Consider the following 20,263-nt stretch of genomic DNA (forward strand, 5'->3'; position numbering starts at 1 on the left):
AGCATTTCTTGAAACCAAGAACTAAAAGAAAGAAATGAGAGCTGTAGAGAATGCTCCCACTTCAGAGGTCTCAGATACTATACCGTGAATCGTGTCTGTCACCTGGAAACCAGAGTGCTCTAGGCACGATCGCATGGGCAAGCCTGCAGCAGAGAACACATGCACATACAGCTAAAGTGGTACATTACCCTCCACACCCCTTCGCGCCCCCCAGCACAGCCGCATCCCCATCTGAGGTGCTCAGCCAGGCACCAGGCATCTGTGTTGGCAGCATGCGACAAACCCCCAGTCACACAAAGAGACTCGGACTGTCGAGATCAGACAATGGAGCAGGTGTGGGAGGGCTCTGGGCAGTGGTATGGCCACCATCAAGGCTCCGGGATCAGCTCGGGGATATGGACACTTAATGGGCATATATAGTGCCAAGAATTTTTTTCTTTAGATGAGAGTCGGTCTGGGCCATAATGTTCAAAGCAGCTGTGGCCTGACTCTTGCTCAAGCTGAATGGCACTGTGCTGGCTGCTTGGTTTGGTTTGGTTTTTAAGCAACTGAACAAGAGTAAATGTAACTGAGTCAGTGATTCTATTAGCAATGAAAACAAATTGAATTCAAAGTTTTATTTTTAGTTTGTGGCAGCTTATTGTTATAAAGTATTCATCACACAAAGGAAAGGAGTTTTTCATGGATTCAAGGGAATTAACCAAACCAAATACTTTCTGAAAAGTATTATCCGGAACAACAATCTGTTAACAGGAGTGCTCCCAAAGTGATATGAGACGAATACAGTTATTAAATTTGGGAGATCCCAAACCGAGGGGCTCTGGTTTCCTAAGGGAGGAAAATAACAGAGTCCCTCTGCTTAAGAGGACATGATGCTTTACAGTTAATGGTTACCAAGCTACTACAAGCAAGTATTTATATTCAATTAGAAAAGAGGGAGGAAGGGAAGGAGATCGGTTTCCTGGGAAACCAGCTGGAAAGGTAAAAAGAAAAAAAAATGTTTTCTCCCAAGTATCTTTTTTTGAATGATTAAGCATATCTGCCTTGGGCCTCGAACCTTTTAACTTCATTATGGTTAGTATTCAAACAAGCACTAATATTAGCATTCTATTGTTAAATTAAAAAAAAAAGCCAACTCAAACCCCCAATCGAGAGGCCCCTTGATGTGTATGGATACAGACATTCATGCCAGGGGACTGCCCATAATGGCAAGGCCAAATCTTCCCATTCATGTACAGGAATTGGTTTAAACAGAGAATCACAATTCTGCCTGAGGAAGGTACAAAGTGTTCCTCTGTGGCTAATGTAGCCAATCGCCAGAGGTTCCATCGAATGAGCATCACAGACTGACTATTTGTGTCTTCCCAAACTGGTGATGGGTGGTTTGGAAAGCTGCCACACTGGCTGCTGCTCTGCCTTCCCAAGAGCAGAGAGGAGAGAGCAGGGAGTCAGAACTCTCAAGGTCCTCTTTCAGGTGCTCTTCCACCAGCTAGGTGGCACCCTTCATCCTTGCCCTCTCATTTCTATGAGTTAGAACACAAACTGCCCTGCTTTACTAGAGTCAGATTTGTCCAGCTCCCTTGTCCCAGGTGGCCTGGTTTGTTAAAATGGGGGCCATCCTCCTGCATCAGCCTATTAAGAATTATCAGGAGGAAATCTGAAATAGTTGTATTTCTGTGAATAGATCCCAGAATGTACTTAATAAGTGTTCTGGGGATGCTGGAAATGTTTGGCTTTTGGAAACAAAATAAAACAGAAAAAACAGCGTGTGGATGTCTTGGTGATCTCATTTGGGCTGCTTCCCCCTCCCCTCCATGTGCACATGCCACCTAAACGCTCACACAGATCCAGCCCCAAAGAAGTCTCCAGAACGACAGGGAAAGTTACTTAGGTTTCTCTTACGTACAGAGACAGATGTTTGGGCACAGAAAGTGCACCCCCCCAGGGCAATCTCAAAGTTTTACCTGGACTCTGCTACTTAAACCTTAGTGTCATTTCATTGCCACTATGGAAATAAAGGAGATTAGACATCTCAAAACACCCAGGAGACCCGAATCTTGACCCCCTCCCCCACTCATACACACACTTTCCCATCACCGCTGGGGGAGTCTGGCCCAGGTCAGCATAAGCACCCATTGTAATGATCTGGGGGACAAAGGGACAGTGTACACCCTGCGGTGTCAGCCACCCTAGGACAGCCAAGGCCAGGACACACCTTGGCAGGGCTCTGTGTTTACACAGCAAGGCCCATGGTGGCAGCTGACAAAAGCTACGTTGGAGCAGAATCTGTTCCTTTCTGAAAAGTCATTCCAGGCAGGTAATTACTCAAAATTCTGTAAAGCAAACCCTATTTTCTAACAATCCCATCACAGAACTGGGCATTTGGACTTAGTGAGACTGGGCCGTGACAGATGTGAGGCGAGCCCTTCTGGATTGTGGCAGGTAGAGCCACAGACCAAAAGCAGTTATTTCGTACTCTCAATTCACATCCTGAGCCTGGCTGCCCTTCAGTTTGTTCGATTAAGAGAGTTAACCTGGGGTCTTCTAAGAGCAAACACTGCTCTCGTATATCATGGGAAGATGTCTTAAATTTAAGGTTTCAGGTCCTACAAAGTGGATTAATGTCTTAAAAATCCAATTTTATAGGTTCGAAATGCGATCAAACAAATCTGCTTTAAAAAGTACTGTCTGTATTCTTAAACTGGAAATAAAAGTCTGCTGTGTGGGGATCAACATGCTTCACAGCCTCAAGAAAGGGCCCAGTGTTGTCTCAATGATCTGGAGCAGTGGCTACATAAAGCTCCACCCCTCCTCGATGTGTGTGCTTCTAGGAAGCCTGATCTACCTCACCTGGGCCTGCGTCCTCTGGGAATGGAAACTCATAAAATCTTAAATTGGCTAAGGAAGCGATCAGTTAAGTAGGAGTTCTGTAGTTGAAACATTTGGGGATAGTTACGGCTGATAATAGCTCTTTTTACTTTTTACTTAAGCATCTCCAAAGAATTTGCTATCTCAGTAAGTGGCTACAGCCATCTCAATCAAAGCAGAAATGCTTAGTTCTGCTGTCCTGTGAGGTGCCCTGCCCCTAACCCTTACTCATTCAAGAATGAATTTAGTGTAGGTTATAACAATTCAGATTAAACTGCATTTCAGAAGAGCCTGGCTCTCAGTAACAAAGTCAGAATTGCAATGGTTGGGAATGCTGGACTATTGTTCAAGGCTCAGCTGCCACGGAAGTCATTAATGTTTTCAAAAAGGCACAAGAAATAAATGGGCTAAAGAGAAGCCCAAAGTGCTGCAGAACGTGCTATCACTTCCTACACATTAATTAAAGGTGCCTTCAGAGCTGAAAGAGCCTGCTTTCAGTACTGCCAGGCCACCATGGGCCCAGATGGGTGTTCCTGAGTTCATTCGGTCATTCTTTGTTTCTAACGTGGATTTTCAGAGGTCACAGACCATAGCCCCAGCCATGCTCACAAGAGCCCACAGGAACCAAAGGCCCTGAGATTGGTGGTTGTAAAATGCCACTGTTGAAGGGAAGGAAGGGCCTAAGAGGTCCCAAACAGGACACTGTTCCCAGCACTTTCACATCTTGGTCATTTTCATGTCCTGACACGATAAAGGGAAGATTGCATAATGAAAGGGCCTATTCACACAGAAAAGTCTCCCTCCACTGAAAGAAGAGCTGGATCTTTTTATTCTCAGGCAAAGCTGCCAGGGCAGCAGTGTCTAGGAAGGCTGCTCAGGAGTGGGGCCCATGGCCCCGGGTCCCAGAGAGGCCATGGGGCAAACAAAAAGAGAGCCTCCTAAAGATCAGCCAGACCTAATTCACACACCCTTCTACAAGAAGGGCTTGGTGTTTGGACCCAGTTAGGGCCAGGGGTTACATATGGCAGCAAGAGGAATTGTAAGGAGAAACTGCCAGGTAGACAGGCATTCCCTCTTCGAGTAGAATGCCAATTTTGGTAGTTCTGTGAATGGACCCTTCCAAAAGCAAGTCAACGTAATCAAGTATGCTCATATACAAGGTTCATATTGACAAACATTTCTTTTTATGGTCATTAAAATGTATTACATAGCTTAAATATTCTGGCAAACCAATATTTAGGATTTCACATTTGCAAGTTAAAAAACACTATCCTGAAGGCAATTCAGCAAACAGTGGCCTTTCAAACTCTAAACTGGACTACATTTTTAGGTACATATACAAATTAGCCTAGTTTTAGGTAATCTAGAAATGATGGATTATGAATCTGTACCTAATTCAAAGCTCTTGCCTCAAAACCTCTGAGGGCATAAGGAGCCTGTGTCCTCTTAAAACTTTTAATGGCAGGAATGCTTTAAAATTTGCCAACCATGTCAGGCAAAAATTCCCCTCTGCAAGAGTCCCTTCCAGGCTGTGGAGGCTCTGAAGAGAACATTTTCCTGGGTTTTAGAAAACACAGCTTTGATTTATGCCTAGCCCACCCTCCAGCCCTGCTGGACAGCGGGGTCTGGCTTGGTGGGAGGTCCGCACCAGGGGAACCTCAATCAGAACAAGAATGGAACTCGAGAAAGCAGAGCAAGAAATACAGGTACCTTCTCACCGCCTCCAAATGCCTACATCTCAACAGTGACAGACTAGGCCAGCCTCCTCCTCCCCCGCTCCCCAAAAATCAACTCACCATCTGCAGAATGGCGCCATAGAGGCGCAGAAGCACCTTCCGCGGCTCGTCTGAGACAGACTGGACGGAGTCAGGCAAGGAGCAGAGGAACAGCATGTTGCTGAGGCCGCCTCTGGTGGAGAGGAGACAACAAAGTCATTGTGGCCACTCTTGGACTGATGCTGAGTTTCTCCCTCAAGATCTAACTCTGGGAACAGGGAGCGGGGTATCCAACGGTCATCATCACATGATGATATTTAAATAATGTACAATTCCCCCACGCTCCCATGGCCCAATTCTCCATCAGCTTCAGACACATTTCTATAACTTCTAACTGCTCCTCATAGGGCATTCTTCAAACCTTTCCTTCCACAGTTAAATGCAAAAAAGGGAGGCAATTGTTTCCCTTCTGAAGTTCCAAGAATCCACCCACTGTTGATGGAAGCCTCCTCTCCTCAAACATGGGCTCGTCTCGATTGACCACATGGGCAAACTTTCTAACAACTTGCAGTGTTAACTTTTGGGGACTGTTAAGGGAAAATCTAGCCCTCCTCATCACTGCCCAAGCCCTTCAGCTAACAAGCAGGAAAATGAATCAAGGTGTCCAAAGAAGAGAGAGATTGTTCCCACAGGAGAGAACAGTGGACATGGAGATCAGGAAGACTTAAGGTCCAACCCCACCTCAGATCATGATGACAAGCATGACCCTGGGCAAGCCAAGTGTCTTTCAACCTTCGGCTTCATCTATAAAACGAACATGGTGACAGGCACAGCTGGAGCCAGTGGACCAACACAAGGAACTTTACCAACTTTAAACACAACACGATTGTCAGCCAGTGACACTGTAAGTACTACAACTATTCCATGAGCAGTAGTGCAGGGAAGGCTGGGAAAGCAGCAGGAAGGCATCCCTTCGATGCAGTCCTACCAGGAGGAAGAGACAGAACCTAGGCAGAGCAGCCGCCAGGTCCCGCTCGAGGCAGAGAAGCCTAAGAACCAGCTGGCCTCAGGCAAGGCTTTCCCCATCAGTGCCCCCCACAGTGCTATTGATTGGGATATTTCTTCTATCCAGGAACCATTCACCAATGCACAGAGCAGCTTTACACTGCAGTGCCAACAGACCATTATACAGGGAGCTCTGAAAGACTTCAAATGACCCTAACAAAGGTTATGGAAAGCAAAAGGACGGGGACAGCGTGACACCATCCCCTTCAAGTGACACAAATCTGACTAAACCACAGTCAAATGTGATCGTCTCCTGGGAGTCAGTCAGTATGGTTGGTCTAAGCCCAACTACTTCCAGAGCAAGGATGCTGAGGACTAAGGAAACTACTGATCTCCATTAACTCCAAGGGTTCAAACACCAAAAGCATACACTCAAGGCTTTGCAAGGTCAGCATAATTTCAACACTTCCCTATTTATGTAGAGCACAAGTCCTGGGGACAGAACTGAGACTGGCCACGAAAGGACTGATAAAAATGAAAGAGCAGCCTATTTCAGAGACACCATGTATTCACAAGCAAACAGAGATAATTCCTGGTGAGCGGGAGCCAGCATGTGTGGCTGGCCAGCCTGGAGGGGAATCTCAGCTGCTATTCCTCATGTGACCTGGGGATCTTGTTCTGGCCTCAGTTCCTTTACCTGTAAAGAGAACCCTGAAGACCTAGACTCTGGGGTTGGAAGAAAGATCCAGGGACAGGACTCTACCAGGAGAATTAGTCCAGAGGGAGCAGGCGTGTCAGGTGGACAGCTCCCTCATGCTCTGGCTCCTCAATCTACCTCCTACCAGAACTACAGTCTTCTGATTCAAAGGGAGGAACCTAACCAGATGAACTTATTTTGTCTAAGCTCCCTGTCCTCTCCATCGTCTTTGGTGAAAACCACCTAAGAACAACAAAGGAAGCCAGGAGAAATCTAAATGTAAAGTCACAGAATAGCAGCTTGAGGTAGTGGCATCGTTAAGATGTGGGCCACATTTTGATCTATTTAATCTTGGGAAGACCCAAAAGCATGAACCGAGAAAACAATGACAAGATTTTTTGAATAAGTGCAGTAAGACAACAGGAAACTCCATCACATCACAGAGTTCACATTTGTCATGGTAAAGCAAAGTGACTGGCCTCGGTTGGCCTCCCAGTCCCATTACCCTAAGCCCACGCTACAACTTTGGGGCAGTGTTTTCTGACAGAGCTGGGGAGACCATCCAACTTCCTTGGCTGTGAAGAAGGAGCCCAAAGAAGGCGGCAAGAGCACAATGGAAGTCTCCTGTCTTCCACGAAAACACTGTCTCTCATTATTAAGTGGTTTTAGTTTATAACACTGAAATAAAGGGAGAAAGCAAAATCCGGGGTTCTTTGCCCACTTTTCACTGCTTAAAAAACACTCACAGTCACAGAATCAATCAGAGTCACTGGGGTGAAGGGAAAGCCAAACAAATAGGCAGTAAGGAAGGACTGGTTTGGGTGGGTCAGTGGGGAGGAAACACATGCCTGGGAAAGACCAAGCTCTTAGAAGGCGGGTAATGTTTTCACCCAAAAAAATACGGGGGAAAAGAATCCATCTGAGAGTTCTTAGATGTTTGTCCAAAGCCAGTCTGCTCTATTCGTATGATCTTTTCCAAATTCTATTGTAGTGCCAGACATGACCCAAATGAGCTTCTGGTTGCCAAGCAACAAGACTGGCACTACATTCAAGGGAAACCTTCATCCCCTTCCTGTCACACTGTTAAAAGTGCAGCTAAAAGCTTGAGCAAACAGATGAACTACTGTTCTCAACTGGACTACTGAATTCAGTCTATCCCTGTATTCCTGAATGGGTAGGCAGGCCAGCTTGGCTTACACCAAGAGGTTCCTAACAACCTGGGAACTGGCATCAGCTGTCCTATTTTCTGTATAAGGCTTTGGAATTGTTGCCCAATAGGCTTTAGCTACAGGAAGGTAACTGTCAATTACTTTTTCATGAGAAGCACTCAACAGGAAGAAAGGGCCACTGACCCCAAGGTTAGAACAGTCACCTCCAATGGACATTCAAATGAGATGCCTGGCATTGTGACGGAGAGGGTGGCAGAAGCTTGTGAGCTCTATCTGGTCTAAGATTAGGGGACTCTACCCTGAACTCAGTAACCAGGCCATGATTTCATGGCCTGGTCAAAGTCCACAAGATACCTAATTGATCAAAATATTGTTATCAAATAAAACCAACTCACCAGATCTCAAGTTTCACAGAGTACACCTCCTAGAAAGCAGAGGTTTGAGAGGACAAGCAGCAGTCAGTGGAAGCAGCAGCCTGCTCTTCTGGTCAAGAGGCATTTCACCATTTCCAGACCCAGTACTGTGCTTACCTACTGGGCTCCTGGCATGCAACAACTGACTCACATTCCACATCACAAGAATATGAAAGTAGAAATACATTCTGTGGGAAAGCTGGCAGCCAAGGAAGCCTGGGCACTCTTAGCAGTCAGAAGAACATTCCTATCACTAGGTAACAAAACTGTGTGGGGCAAGTGATCTACAAAAGCCTAAAGGATCAAGTGAATCTGGGAGGTTTTTATCAAGCTCCACTTTAGAAAGTCTCTTGTGAATAAATGTCTGCCTGAGAAAGCCCTTCTCTCTCAAAGAAAACAAGTGAAAACAAGGTTCACACAGTGATTTGTAAATAGGTAAATTCTCCCAAATACTTTTTTTCTTCAGCTCATTCATACAGTATTTATTTTGAGCCTGTGACTTTCCCCAGGACTGTCTGGTAAGATGGAGGGGGAGGTATTCATAGGCTGCAAGAGACATGGAAGGACCAGGATGAGGAAGGCCACCATCAGGCAAAAGAGCCCCATGGCCTCAGGCCCCAAAGCCCAGGATGGCGTAGGAAAAGAGCTGCTGCTTCAAGGAGGGGTTCCTGGCATAACCAATGATGAGACTGCCCCGATACCAGCTCCAGAGCCAGCCACCCCTACGGTGGCAGCCCCAGCTCCAATAAACATGGCTGCTGTGTCAATGTCCCTTGAGATGGCGCTAGTTTGGAATCCACATCTGGGGACAAGTGAGGTCAAGGGACCTGATGCTGCCAAAATGCTGAGGTTCTCATCTGTCTGAAGCTCTGGCCATCTTAGCACCACTACAGATAAAGGTCTACTCAGTAACTGAGAGCTGCTCCTCACAAGGGCAGGGGCACAGATGAACTTGGCGCAGGCATACATTCTCAAGGGGTGAGGGGCAAAACTGAAGAGCTGCCGGCAGAGCAGAGGAGAGGAGACAGAGAGGGCCAAATATTCTTTATACAAGTGCGAGAAGTGACTAGGCTCTTAAAGTTACCCAGAGCTCTGCAGGTGTCTAAGACTCAGGAATGTTGTGTGAGATCCCCCAGCGTGTACTGCACAAATCCCACAATACTGACGTGCTAACACCAGCAGGAGAAAGGAGATGGAGATGCTGTCCTCAGCCTGAGCTGCTCTGCTGCAGCCCTGCCCATCATTGCCCACACCAACAAGTGTCTGTAGCGATTTGGTGACCACCAAGGAGAGCTGCGGTTATTCAAAGGTAGTGAACACATGCCACCACAGGACAGAGGGCAAATTAAACTAGAAATGACATCTTTCCCCGATTCACCCTAATTCAGCTGCGCAGCTCCAGACTGCAGGGCCACTATGTCTTGGCCAATATCACTTCTCTGTCTTTCATCTCTCCTCCGACACCAACAGGCATCAGCTTCTGGCAAGCAATGAAAGGATGTCTCTCCTTCTTGTCAGTGAATTGACCAATTACATGTGGTCATATGCAATCACCAGGTGCTCTCTGGTATTTCCAGCCACCGTCTTGCTTGTCCCAGCAATTTACTCAGCATGACGGAGACAACGAGGCTGGAATGGCAGAAATGAGGGCTGTCAGGCTAAGTCTTTGCAAATGAGGGCAGACAGACATCACACACAGAACCGTAGCTTGGAAGCCAAAAGACCTGGCCTAGAAGAGAGTGCAGGACACCTTCTGACTCTAAATGGGATCTGGTTTCCTCCTCAGACCCCACAATCCCTCATCCGAGCTGCTCCAAAGTCCCTTTCTCCCAGGGACCCAGGAAACCTGAGACTCATTGTGGTTTCTATTGTCAGAGCCTTCAGAAGATTCAACGATAAAGAGGAAATTGTGTGAGTGTAACCAGGGGACAGCAAGCAATGTACACACAGACACGTGTGACTGGTCAGAGCTAGGCCTCAGCATTTAGAAGTAAATGTGGAAGGGGGAGGCGTGCAAGTCCTGGCCCTTCTGCTCCTATAGGGAGATGGACTTAGCAAAAATGATTATGACTGCAGGAGAAATCTTGGCAAACATTTCAAATGTCTCAGGATGAGGGGCCCACCTCCCTGCCCCTACCCCCAGCCCCCACTGAGAGCCATGACCTGACTTTGCCTCCCAAACTTCTGAAGAATATTTTAAGTATGTGCACATGAGTGTGCACATGCGCACGCACGCACGCGCACACACGCACGCACGCACGCACGCACACACACACACACACACACTCTTTCTCTCCCTTGGAGCAGAGGTTAGTAGCTTACCTGACCTCAACTGTCACCAAAGAGCTAAAAATAATAGCTACTAGTCCCATTAGGGGATAAGGAGGAGAATGAGAAAGAAAAAAGAATTCAAAAAAAGTTACACCCCCTAGAGAATAGAGGGGAGCCCCCAGAAATGCCTCTGGATCCTTACTGGGCACAGTCTCCAGCACAGCGTGGTTACTCCTGCCACTTCAAAATGCATGCGCACTGACAGGTGGACTAGGGTAAAATCTCCACTATCCTGCTAGTGAACAGCTCAGTGGTAGAAAAATGCTTCCCTAGTGGGGAGCGATCCAAGGACACCTTGAAGCTACACTGTCTCGCCTCTGAAAGCCTCTTGATCCATCTGAAGGTCACTCAGCTTCTGGCCAGCTGCCATGAAGGCTATACTCATTACTGATACAAGAAACCACCTAAAGGCTCTGCTGGGGCAGATGCTTTGTTCTGACCAGAGTTCTCTCCTACGCCCAAATGCCACAGACAATTCTGATTTCTTCACTGAGGTAACACAGCCAATGTGCCCTCGCTCCAGCTAACCTTCTTATGATGTCATCACCAAGTGGTCATTGCAGATGCTCATCGCTGTAGATGCCAACTTTGCCAAGCATTCGTGTTGACCCAATTCTGTGCCAACAGGCAGTTTTAAAATTGCAACAACTTAGAGGCTGATGTGGCCCTGACTTCTATTACATGCCTTCCCAGACATCTCTCAGCCTCCCTCCCTCCCCAAGACATCTCATCCCATTTGTGGGGACAGCTGGATTGCTGAGAAGTTACAACTGACAGTGAAACCCATCCTGTTAGTTGCCAAAACTGATTGTCCTGTAGAGATCCTCTTAGACTTGTCCAGAATATATTAGCTTTCCCCCCAAAGCCTCCCCTCTTCCTGTCCTGCCATCCTCCCAGTCACCCCACCTTCTAGTATCTCTCCTCTGACAATGTCACACCTGCTGGTACAGGTCTCAGCACCTTGCCTGGATTATGGCAACAGCTGCTGGGGCAGAGGGAAGGCAGGTTGGGGGCCTCAAGTCTCTCCTCACTCAGCTGCTCAAGTGACCTTCCTAAAACATGGGTGTGAGCATCATCCCTGTCCCATACACTCAATAAACATCCAGGATCAAACACCAAACCCTCTGCTTGGCATTCGGAGGCCTTCACCATCTGGCCCCTTCCTACCTTCCCAGTTTTCTCACACATTCACTCCCCTCCAAGCCCTGGCCTCCTCTGCTGTTCCTTGAACAAAACGCTCCATTCCATCCCCACGAATTTCCAGAGTTTTCACTGGCTTGTCCTCCATGTTCAGGACTCCAGCTTCCTTCACTCTGACTCCTGGTTTCCCCTGAAAGTCCCCACTTCTGCAGGAAGTCCTTCCCAGGTCTCCCCTTCACCTTGGGGCCTCCCCATAGTATGGCCTATGTAGCTTGTCTGTCCACAGTGATTTGGGGAGTCTCTGCCTTTCTTTGTATCCTCAGGACTTAGCACCGTGCCTCACTCACCAGGGGAGAGGCACTGCAGAGATCCCACTCTGAGTTCATTTGGTTCAATGCTTTTATTTCCCTTCTTTCATTGGTACTAAGCTGGCTTGCAGAGGAAGAGAAGGGATTGTTAGACTCTGTGAAACACACATCCTGTGTGACCCTGCCTACACCTGGTGTCTCTGCACAGCTCAATGGCTCTTACTGGTTCTTCCTAGGAACACTGGGGCTTACGGCCCTCCATGAGTCGGTTCCACAAAATATCCAACATTGAAGGGCCAAGAAAAAAGGTCCACAACACTGACAACATAGTTCCAAGACAGAATAAGCAACTCCACTCAACCTCCTCTCCGTGTAGCTGGCTGCGGCCATTTAGGAAGGCTGCAAAGCCCACATCTCCCAACTCCACATGGAGCTGTACGCTGTCTACCCTGCCAATGCCGCCTTTGGGTAATGGAATGAGGCAAAGACAAGAGGAAGGAGTCCTCCTGAGGGGCTTCTGACACTTGCTGATAAAAACTCGAAAGAGTCCCCAGAGCTACTTGAGCACCCACCAAAAGTCAGACTCCAGGGGTGACCATCTGAACAAATCCTCTACTTTTAGAAAAGTAAGTACCAATGAGGACACTTTATTCTTCGGTTTGAGTGGAACTGAATCCAGGACTAGCATCTGGCAAAATGTGTGTCTACAGGACACATAGCAGGCACTTAGTAAATGCTGACTAAAAACTAGATCTATTGCTCAGGGCCACCGACTGCTCACTCATTATGTACAATATGTTCTAGAACCTGGAAGGGGTTAGAATGAGACACAAGACCATCCATTTCATTACTCTTTCAGAGGTTCCCATATACTTCTTTGGCCTACTGCCCTCTTAAAAAAAATTGCTCAGCACCCCCAACCCTTCAGGTTAGGTTAAACTTTGCTTTTATTAAAGGCCCCCCAATTGCCCCCAGGCTACTACCATGCCTTCCAGAGCCTCCTAGGGGGCAGTATTACCTGCTCTTGGAACCTATGCCTAGAGGGTTCAGGGGAGTTAGAATCCTGCCCCAGACACTTCCCAGTTGCATTACCCACCCTTCTCAGACAGAATCGACTCCCCTCCTCCACCTCCCTCACAGGGTTGTGGTTGTCAAGTACTCCATGAGACTTAAAGCGCTCGAAGGGATAAGGTAAAGATAAAATCTCCAAACCAGCTGCCCAGCTCGGGTCATCCCCTAATGGAATGCAATAGAGTCTCTCTCGACTTCTCTCCATGCCTGATCTCCTCTATCAGAAGGCAAATCATCCCAGTCCTATTTCCTCTTCACAAATTATGTTTACTCCCCTAGCTCATATCCTAACTCCAAACTCATATAGTCCAAAGCATCAACATTCAGTTTGCCTGCTCATCATTTTTCCCATTTTGAATATAAGCACACCATTTGTCCTTTTTAAATAACATCTAGGAAATAAAAAAATTAGCGACAGCTAGATAAGTCAGCGGCTAGAGCACTGGGCCCAGAGTCGGAAAGAACACAGAGAAAATCTGGCCTCAGACTCGAAGCACAAGTTGGGTGATCCTAGGCAAGCAGGCAAGTCACTTAGCCTGTTTGCCTTAATCCACTGGCAAAGGAAATGACCTTCAGTGCTCCAGGGTCCTTGCCGCCCTAAGGGCTTCAGAAGAAGGGAGGTTTGGGAAGGGCTAGCTAAGAAGTTGGTGTCTGAGAAAAGACTCACATTTGTGGGCTCTATGGTTTAGAAGATAACATGTTCGTGGCCAGCAATGGAGCATGGCTGACAAGGGCTGGTAAACAGCAAGGAGTCTTGCTTCACCCAACTCAAAACAGAGAAAGGGAGGGAGAGAACAGCTTTTGGCGGTCTACAAACTGGACACCAAAGGGGATCGCTAAAATGTAGGGAGAACAGCAGGAAACCCCAGCAATTCACAGAAGATGAAACTCAAGAAAGGAGCTAGCAATAAAATCTGTGGCTGCAGCTGCTGGCGTACGATGCACCAACTCTGAACACCACAGAAGAAACCAGAGATCCTACCACAGCAGGAACATTCCACCTTATAGGACTGTATAACACAGAGTCTGGGCTCTGAATTCTATCTCTTCTTCCAAAGTAAAAAGAGATGGTAAAGAAATTCAGGCACATCAGAGGCAGAAACCTACTGCCTCTGGAGTATACTACAGACCACCTAGGTAGAAGGAAGAAATAGGAGGGACTCATGAAAGCGTGACATAGTCACATAGGCCAACACTTCAATTTTGAGGATGTCCCCCAGAGCACTCACTCTCCCGAAAGCAAAACGGCTGATGCCCAAAAAGGTAGCTTCAGAAGTCCATATCTGAACCACAAGCTGCTGGGGCAGGAAAGACAGAAGAAATGGATGCGGAGTCTAGGAGGTCCCTAGATCTGAGGAGGGCAGATTTCTAAGAGTATAGAGAAAGGCTTCTAGGACTTAAGTTAACTCTAAGGGAGAAAGCTTGTCCAGAAGGGGTGAAATTCTGAGGACATTCCATCCAATGAGAAAGAGGAGGCAGTCTTGAAAGTGACTTCTGTAGACATATGAGGCACTTACCTACCAGCTTAAGACTTTTAAAAGGCAGGTTCTGTAGGAAGACAAAAGAATCAGCATTTTTACAACAGGATTTTGCCATGCTTTTATCGGGGAAATAAGGCTCACCCTCAGATCAACTCGGCAGTACCAAGTTAGGCAGCATGGATAACATAGAAGGTGACAGACTGGAATGCTGGGTCAAGTATTGCCCTGTTATACTTAATGGGAACAAGCATCTTTTGTGTTACACAGGCCTGAAAACAGAATCTTGCAAGTACAAGAAGGAGAAAACCTGGCAGGACACCCGTCTGTCTGAGAAAGGTTCAGTGGGCCATGAGTTTCATTCAGTGTTATCATGGCAAATACCAATGTGCTCCTGACACTCCCATGGGCAATCTGTCGAGGAAGGGTGACAAAGTCGTCAGGAGCTGGATTTGAAATTAGAAGATCTGAGCTCACATCCCAGTTGCCCCTCAGTTTTCTCATCTGTAAAATGAACTACATCTCCAAGGTCCCTTCCATATGACCTGCAGGTTTATTCCATGACCAAAGTAAAACAGAAGAGTAGGCATGAAACTGCAAATTCCCACGATGTGCATCAAAGTATAATATAAGACAGCCTGTCACTTTCAAAGCTGTCCTCTCTTCTCTTGTGCATAAAAACAAAAGCCTTCCATAATCCTTTCTGAGGATATAAAGCTTATTTAGTGTGGCCCCAGTGGGCCAGAAATGGGAGAGAGGCAGATGGAGGCTTGCTTGCTGCAAGGTCTAACTTTCTAACAATGAGAGTCATCCCCAAGTGGAAGGAGCTGCCTCAGGAAGCATTACACCGCCCCTGCCCCAACAAGGTCTTCCAGTGAGGGCGATATAACCAGTTGCCTCACAGGGATGGACCAGCCAGACTTTGAAGTCAAGATCTTGCTCCTTCCCCCAGAGTTCACAACTGAAGTTTTCTGAAGATTCAAATGAAGACAGTTGTCCTCTTTTCACTGTCTCTCCATTACAAGTAACTAGATGATAGGTATAATCTGCTTTTCTAGTTAATCAATCTGTAAGCTGCTTTCTACACACCAGGTCCTGCAAACCAAAGGTTTCATCAGAAATCCTCCTGCAGCGGGATCAGCGTCCTTAAAGAGACCTGCAGATGGAAGGCACAAGATACTGTTGGCCAGAATCTCTGCTGAGTCCATCCATCAGGCTCTTCTGCCAAGAGGCCAGGGGGAAAACGGTTCCTGCGAGGAGGGGTCCAGTGAATCCTTCTTAGTCCTTGTGAGTCATTTCTCCTCCCTGGCTGACCCACAATTGCTCTGGTTCTGAATTGCTCTGGCAGGGCTGCTGTGCATCTTTCCTGGTCTCTGAAGCAATCTGAGCCAATCCTAGACCCTGCAGCTTGCTCGAGTTCCGCGGGAGGTCGCTCACCATTTCTTCTACAACTTAAGAGGTCTAATGTTCTCTTCTCCTGCCTGTCTCCTCTACCCCTTCTTTTCCTACTGTCCTGAGGCACAAACTGTAGGCGGCCACTTAAAACTCCAAGAGGTGCCAAATTTGCCTTCTACACAGTAGCAGTGGCTACTGTGACAATTATCCACACAGTTCATTCTAAAACAGAAGCATCAGGCCACTTCTATTATTAACAGCTAGGTGGCCCAGTAGATAGAGCACTGAGCCTGGCTGGAGTCAGGAAGACCTGAGTGCAAATCTAACCTCAGACACCAGCTGGGCAACCCTGGGCAAGTAAAATGAGCTGGAGAAGGAAATGGCAAACCACTCCAGTATCTCTGCCAAGAAAACCTCAAATGGGGTCTTGAAGAGTCGGACACGGCTAAAATGACTCAAAAACGAGCACCCATCATCACCAATACTGAGAAGAAATTAAGGTTTCAGAAGTAAAGCCTCATCAGAACAATCAATACCGGACAAAATTACTATGAAAAACTTAAATATAAACATATATTAGAAAACCAAGATCAGCGAACACCATTAGGTTTTAAACACCACCTTCCTATTAACAAACAAGAAATAGACACACACTGGATCTACGTGGGAGTCCGCAGCGATCTCATCAGGCTCAGATTACCATAGGCGCAGTATCCAGCTCAGTTTTCACCTAGAGGTGATAGGGATATGGGCACAGATGATATGCAGTCCATTTGGGAAGCATGAATTATGGCAGATGACTGAGAAATCTTAGGGTTTGCAAGGACTTCTTCTACACTCTACCAAACAGTTTCATTAAATCCACATTCCCTTCATTAGCACTACTGAATAAAAGATCCATTCCAATTCCAAGGGGTCACCACAATCATCTTCATAATGACCTCTTTACCAAGGGGGACGTCCCACCAAGGCACATAGACCTGCCATCTCTAACTGAATACAAATCCATTAAGCCCTGACTATTAACCAGGCACCGGTGGGATGTGACCAAAATAAATGGGTCCCTCTATCCTTCCAGGAGGAGATTAAACACAAAATACAGATAAAAACAAAAAGTGATTTATTTCAAAAGGAAGAGAAGGCTAACTGCCACAACACAATGAGCACAGCCTGGCTGAACTTCCAAAAAAAAAAAATACTCTCATCCTAAAAGGTTCCAGAGCAGAGGGCACAAGGAAAATCTCAAGCTTTCTTTATGTCTCCTTTATTATCTCATTTTCTCTAAGTAAGTACAAGGTAGGATAAGAGGTAAATCCTATCTCCCCCACACACACCAGATTATAAAATCCTTGAGGAAAATGATGTCAATCTTTCTACCCCCAGGACTTTGCAGGTAAAGAGAGCTCCACCTTTTCTTAAAGGGATTAGATTGTTTCATTATCAAGAAGCTCTTATTTCAGTAACTATCACAGAACTGGCCTCCTCCTTGGGCTGGCAGGAGCCAAGTCTGTGACTCCTCCTCACTCTCTTTAACCCCTGAGTTTCTGACTTCATCCATCCATCAAAATGGCTCTTTCCAAAGTTTCTAACAAAACTCTTTGTCGCCCTCGTTATCCTTGACCTCTGCACCCTCTGCCACTGTAGGTCACCCTCTCCTTTCTCTAGGTTTTCAGGATGCCTGCTCCTTGTCTCCTTTGCTGGATCCTCCCCCACATCCCACCCTCTAACCACCTTTCCAGGCTTCCTATACCTCACTCCCTGACATGTCTTCTTCCATCAGCTTCAGGCTGTTTCATGAACAAGACCCCCCCCTCCCCTCAATATCTCAGTTTGGTGTAATATCTGTCTCCTAGGCCCCCAGGGAATTCTTCCTCAACTCGACCTCCAGACTTCCTTAAAGTTCCAGCTAGAAGCCCACCAGTTCCAGGAAGCCTTCCCAGTTAAAGATTTAACATTTACCTTGTAGATAGCTTGATTTGTATTGTGTTTGTCACTGATAGTGAGCTCCTAGCCCACAAGGCCTGTCTTTTGCTTCTTTTTGTATGCTCAACTCTCAGCACAGGGCCTGGCATATAACAGGCAGTGAGTAACTCCCTAACTCCATGATGCCCAACTGACTGCACCCACTGCCTCCATTCTCTCTGAGATGGAAAGGTACAAGGTAGCACACAAGTCATCACAGGTCACCACCACAAGGCCTCAAATAGGAGCTGAGGGCAGATTCACAGGCATCAGAAAACGCCTGAAATCACCGCCCCCACCTCAAATCGTGAGGAAAGTCACATCAGGAATACTGCCAATAACTGCTATGTGTGGCCCCTGCCCCTTTTCACATTCTTTAGGCCACTCATTTTGGATCCTTCTCCTTCTTAAAATTCAGTAAGCCTCCTCTGGCAAAGCCCATCTCTGTGATTGGCAGCTAGAGGCTAGGGGAATGCCATCTGTACACTGCTCAGACAGCATCCTGGTTCTTCTGTTCCCGTCTTGCCCTTGGACGCTTCTGCATGCTCCGAGAGATACCTGCCTAGGGAGGAGGTTCACTAACACCCAAGTAAGAAAGTCCATCTGATGGCAATGAAACTCAGGACTCGCCAGAGGGGGGTTCTGCAGGGCCTAAGCTTCTGGGGGTATAAAGAGGAAGTGAAGGTCAGATCGGTTACATGTGCTACATTCAGCAGAGAAATTGAAACTGACTAAATTTGAGCCTGGGCATTCTGTGTGGGTATCACTCCCCTCACCCCAGGACCAGCCCACTGACAACTGATTCCTCAGCTGGTTGTATGTGTTAATGCTGCCATCCCACTGCACCGTGCTCATCACTATGTGGACCTGTGCTTGGCAGGCTAAATGTTCTCAAGCAAATCCAAGGGAAAACCATATACAGATACCCATACAAGAATTCAGGGATCCCTTAACACACTAACCACCCTCAAGATTTTAAATAAAAGCTACAGATTCTAAGCCGAAACAGTCAACACCGAGGACATACCTTCTTTTCTCATGGAGAGAGTTCCAAGGCAACAGCTTTCTGGATGTTTTATGATTGATATCTAAATGTGACTATTAGAAGACTATTATCTTTTCCCTTTAAACATATACTTGTTTCCTTAAAGAGGAATACATTCTTAAGGGTTTTTAAAAAGCAGTCTTGGGAGCCAATGCCCAATGACATCTCTTCAAAGAAGAAAAAGGAACTGAGCTAAATTCATTGAGATTCCCAATACTCTGTCTGGAGTCGATCACTCCAGTAACCTGAGTGACCTTGGGCTGGGCTCCTTCCCTACTGAGCCTCAATTTCCCTCTCTATACAATTAAGGAACTGGATTCCATGAGCTTTCTGGCTCTCAAATAGAAGGGGGGGGGGGGTTCAGACGCCTATTTTCTGGAACACCTAAGTTCTAGAAATCACAAGTATGGATGTTGTGGTAAGTCTGGGAGTTCCTCAGAAGGGAGTATAGGGAGGCAGGCCTACCCAGAGGCAGTGGCCTTGGGAAATGAATCAGGTCACCAGATAAGGGTTGATCCTTCAGGGCCTTTTTGGGGGCAGTGCCAGTCTTCCCATACAAAGAATCCACTACTATCCCACAAATCTCCCCCGGCCCTCCGAGGACACCAGTTGCCCAAGGCTGCTGGGGGGTGGGGGAGAGGAGGAGGAAGGGTCCGTAACCCTCATTTACCGCCACATGCAAGCAGTAGGGAGAGCCTTGCCTCCCCTCGTCCTTCCCCTCCCAAGTCCTCCGCAAAATCCGGGGCTGGTTTAAGGTTCCAAACCCACCTGCACAGCCCCCGAGCCCGGACTCCTGCCCTATTCAGGCTGGGCTCTGCCTCGGGTCCCCTCCTGCTCTAGGGGTCTGGGCCCCAGGAGTCACCAAGTCGTCGCCCCCCACCCCGGGCCTCCTGGATGGGCGGAGGCCGGAGGGCCCTCGGGTCGGGGCCTCAGTTTCCCTGCCCGGCCCTGACCTGACGACGCTGATGTGGAACTGGTCCTCGGGCAGCGCCCTCCAGGCTCCTGGCAGGAACTCCTTGCACCAGAGGTAGGCCTTGCGGCGGGTGCGGGGCTCGGGGGCCGCGTCCTCGGCCGCGTCCTCGGGCTCCTCCGGCTCCTCGTCCCGCTCGGGCGCCGGCAGGGGCGGCGACGGGCGGCACAGGCCTCCCCCTCCCTCGCCCCCTCCGCGCTCCTCGGCCTCGAGCACGGCCTCCGCGTCGCGCTGCTGCGCCGGCCCCCCGCCCGGCGTGGGGGCGCCCCCTCCCCCGCCGCCCCCTCCCCCCCCGCAGCTGAGCAGCAGCCCCAGGGGCGCCGGGTCGGCTTCGCCGCCGTTACAGAACTTGGTCTTCATGGCGCCGGGGCGGGCCGGGCTGGGGGCTCGGGGCCGGGCCGGGGGCTCGGAGCCGGGGGCGGCGCACAAAGGGGCCGCGGCGCAGCGCGGGGAGGCCGGCCGGCCTGCGGGAGGGGAGTGGGGACGTCTGGGCCGCAGCCTCGGGCTCGGGCGCGGGCTCAGCGGCTGGAGGGGCCGGCAGGGGCGGCGGCGGGGGGGAGCTGCGGGCGGCGGCGGCGGCGGTGGCGGGAGCGGGAGCCTGAGCGCGGTCCGCGGCGGTCGGCGCGTCTGAAGCGGTCGCGGGCTCGGCGCTGACTACACCTCCCGGCGCGCGGCACGAGGAGCCCCCGCCGCCCG

General features: G+C 48.4%; 1 protein-coding gene across 1 annotated transcript in view; it reads right to left on the reverse strand.

Annotated features, from left to right (window-relative positions):
• CHKA (choline kinase alpha) overlaps positions 1-20,034 on the reverse strand; it is a 37,701-nt gene extending 17,667 nt beyond the window's left edge. The window contains exons 1-2 of the mRNA XM_072639356.1: positions 19,551-20,034; positions 4,665-4,776 (exon numbers count right to left, since the gene is read on the reverse strand). Of these exons, the coding sequence (XP_072495457.1) occupies positions 4,665-4,776; positions 19,551-19,927 (489 nt within the window). The 5' untranslated portion in view covers positions 19,928-20,034. The remainder of the gene's footprint in view (positions 1-4,664; positions 4,777-19,550) is intronic.
• Between the last annotated feature and the right edge of the window lie 229 nt (positions 20,035-20,263).

Source organism: Notamacropus eugenii, chromosome 2 (genome assembly GCF_028372415.1).
Source record: "Notamacropus eugenii isolate mMacEug1 chromosome 2, mMacEug1.pri_v2, whole genome shotgun sequence".
Classification (NCBI taxonomy): domain Eukaryota; kingdom Metazoa; phylum Chordata; class Mammalia; order Diprotodontia; family Macropodidae; genus Notamacropus; species Notamacropus eugenii.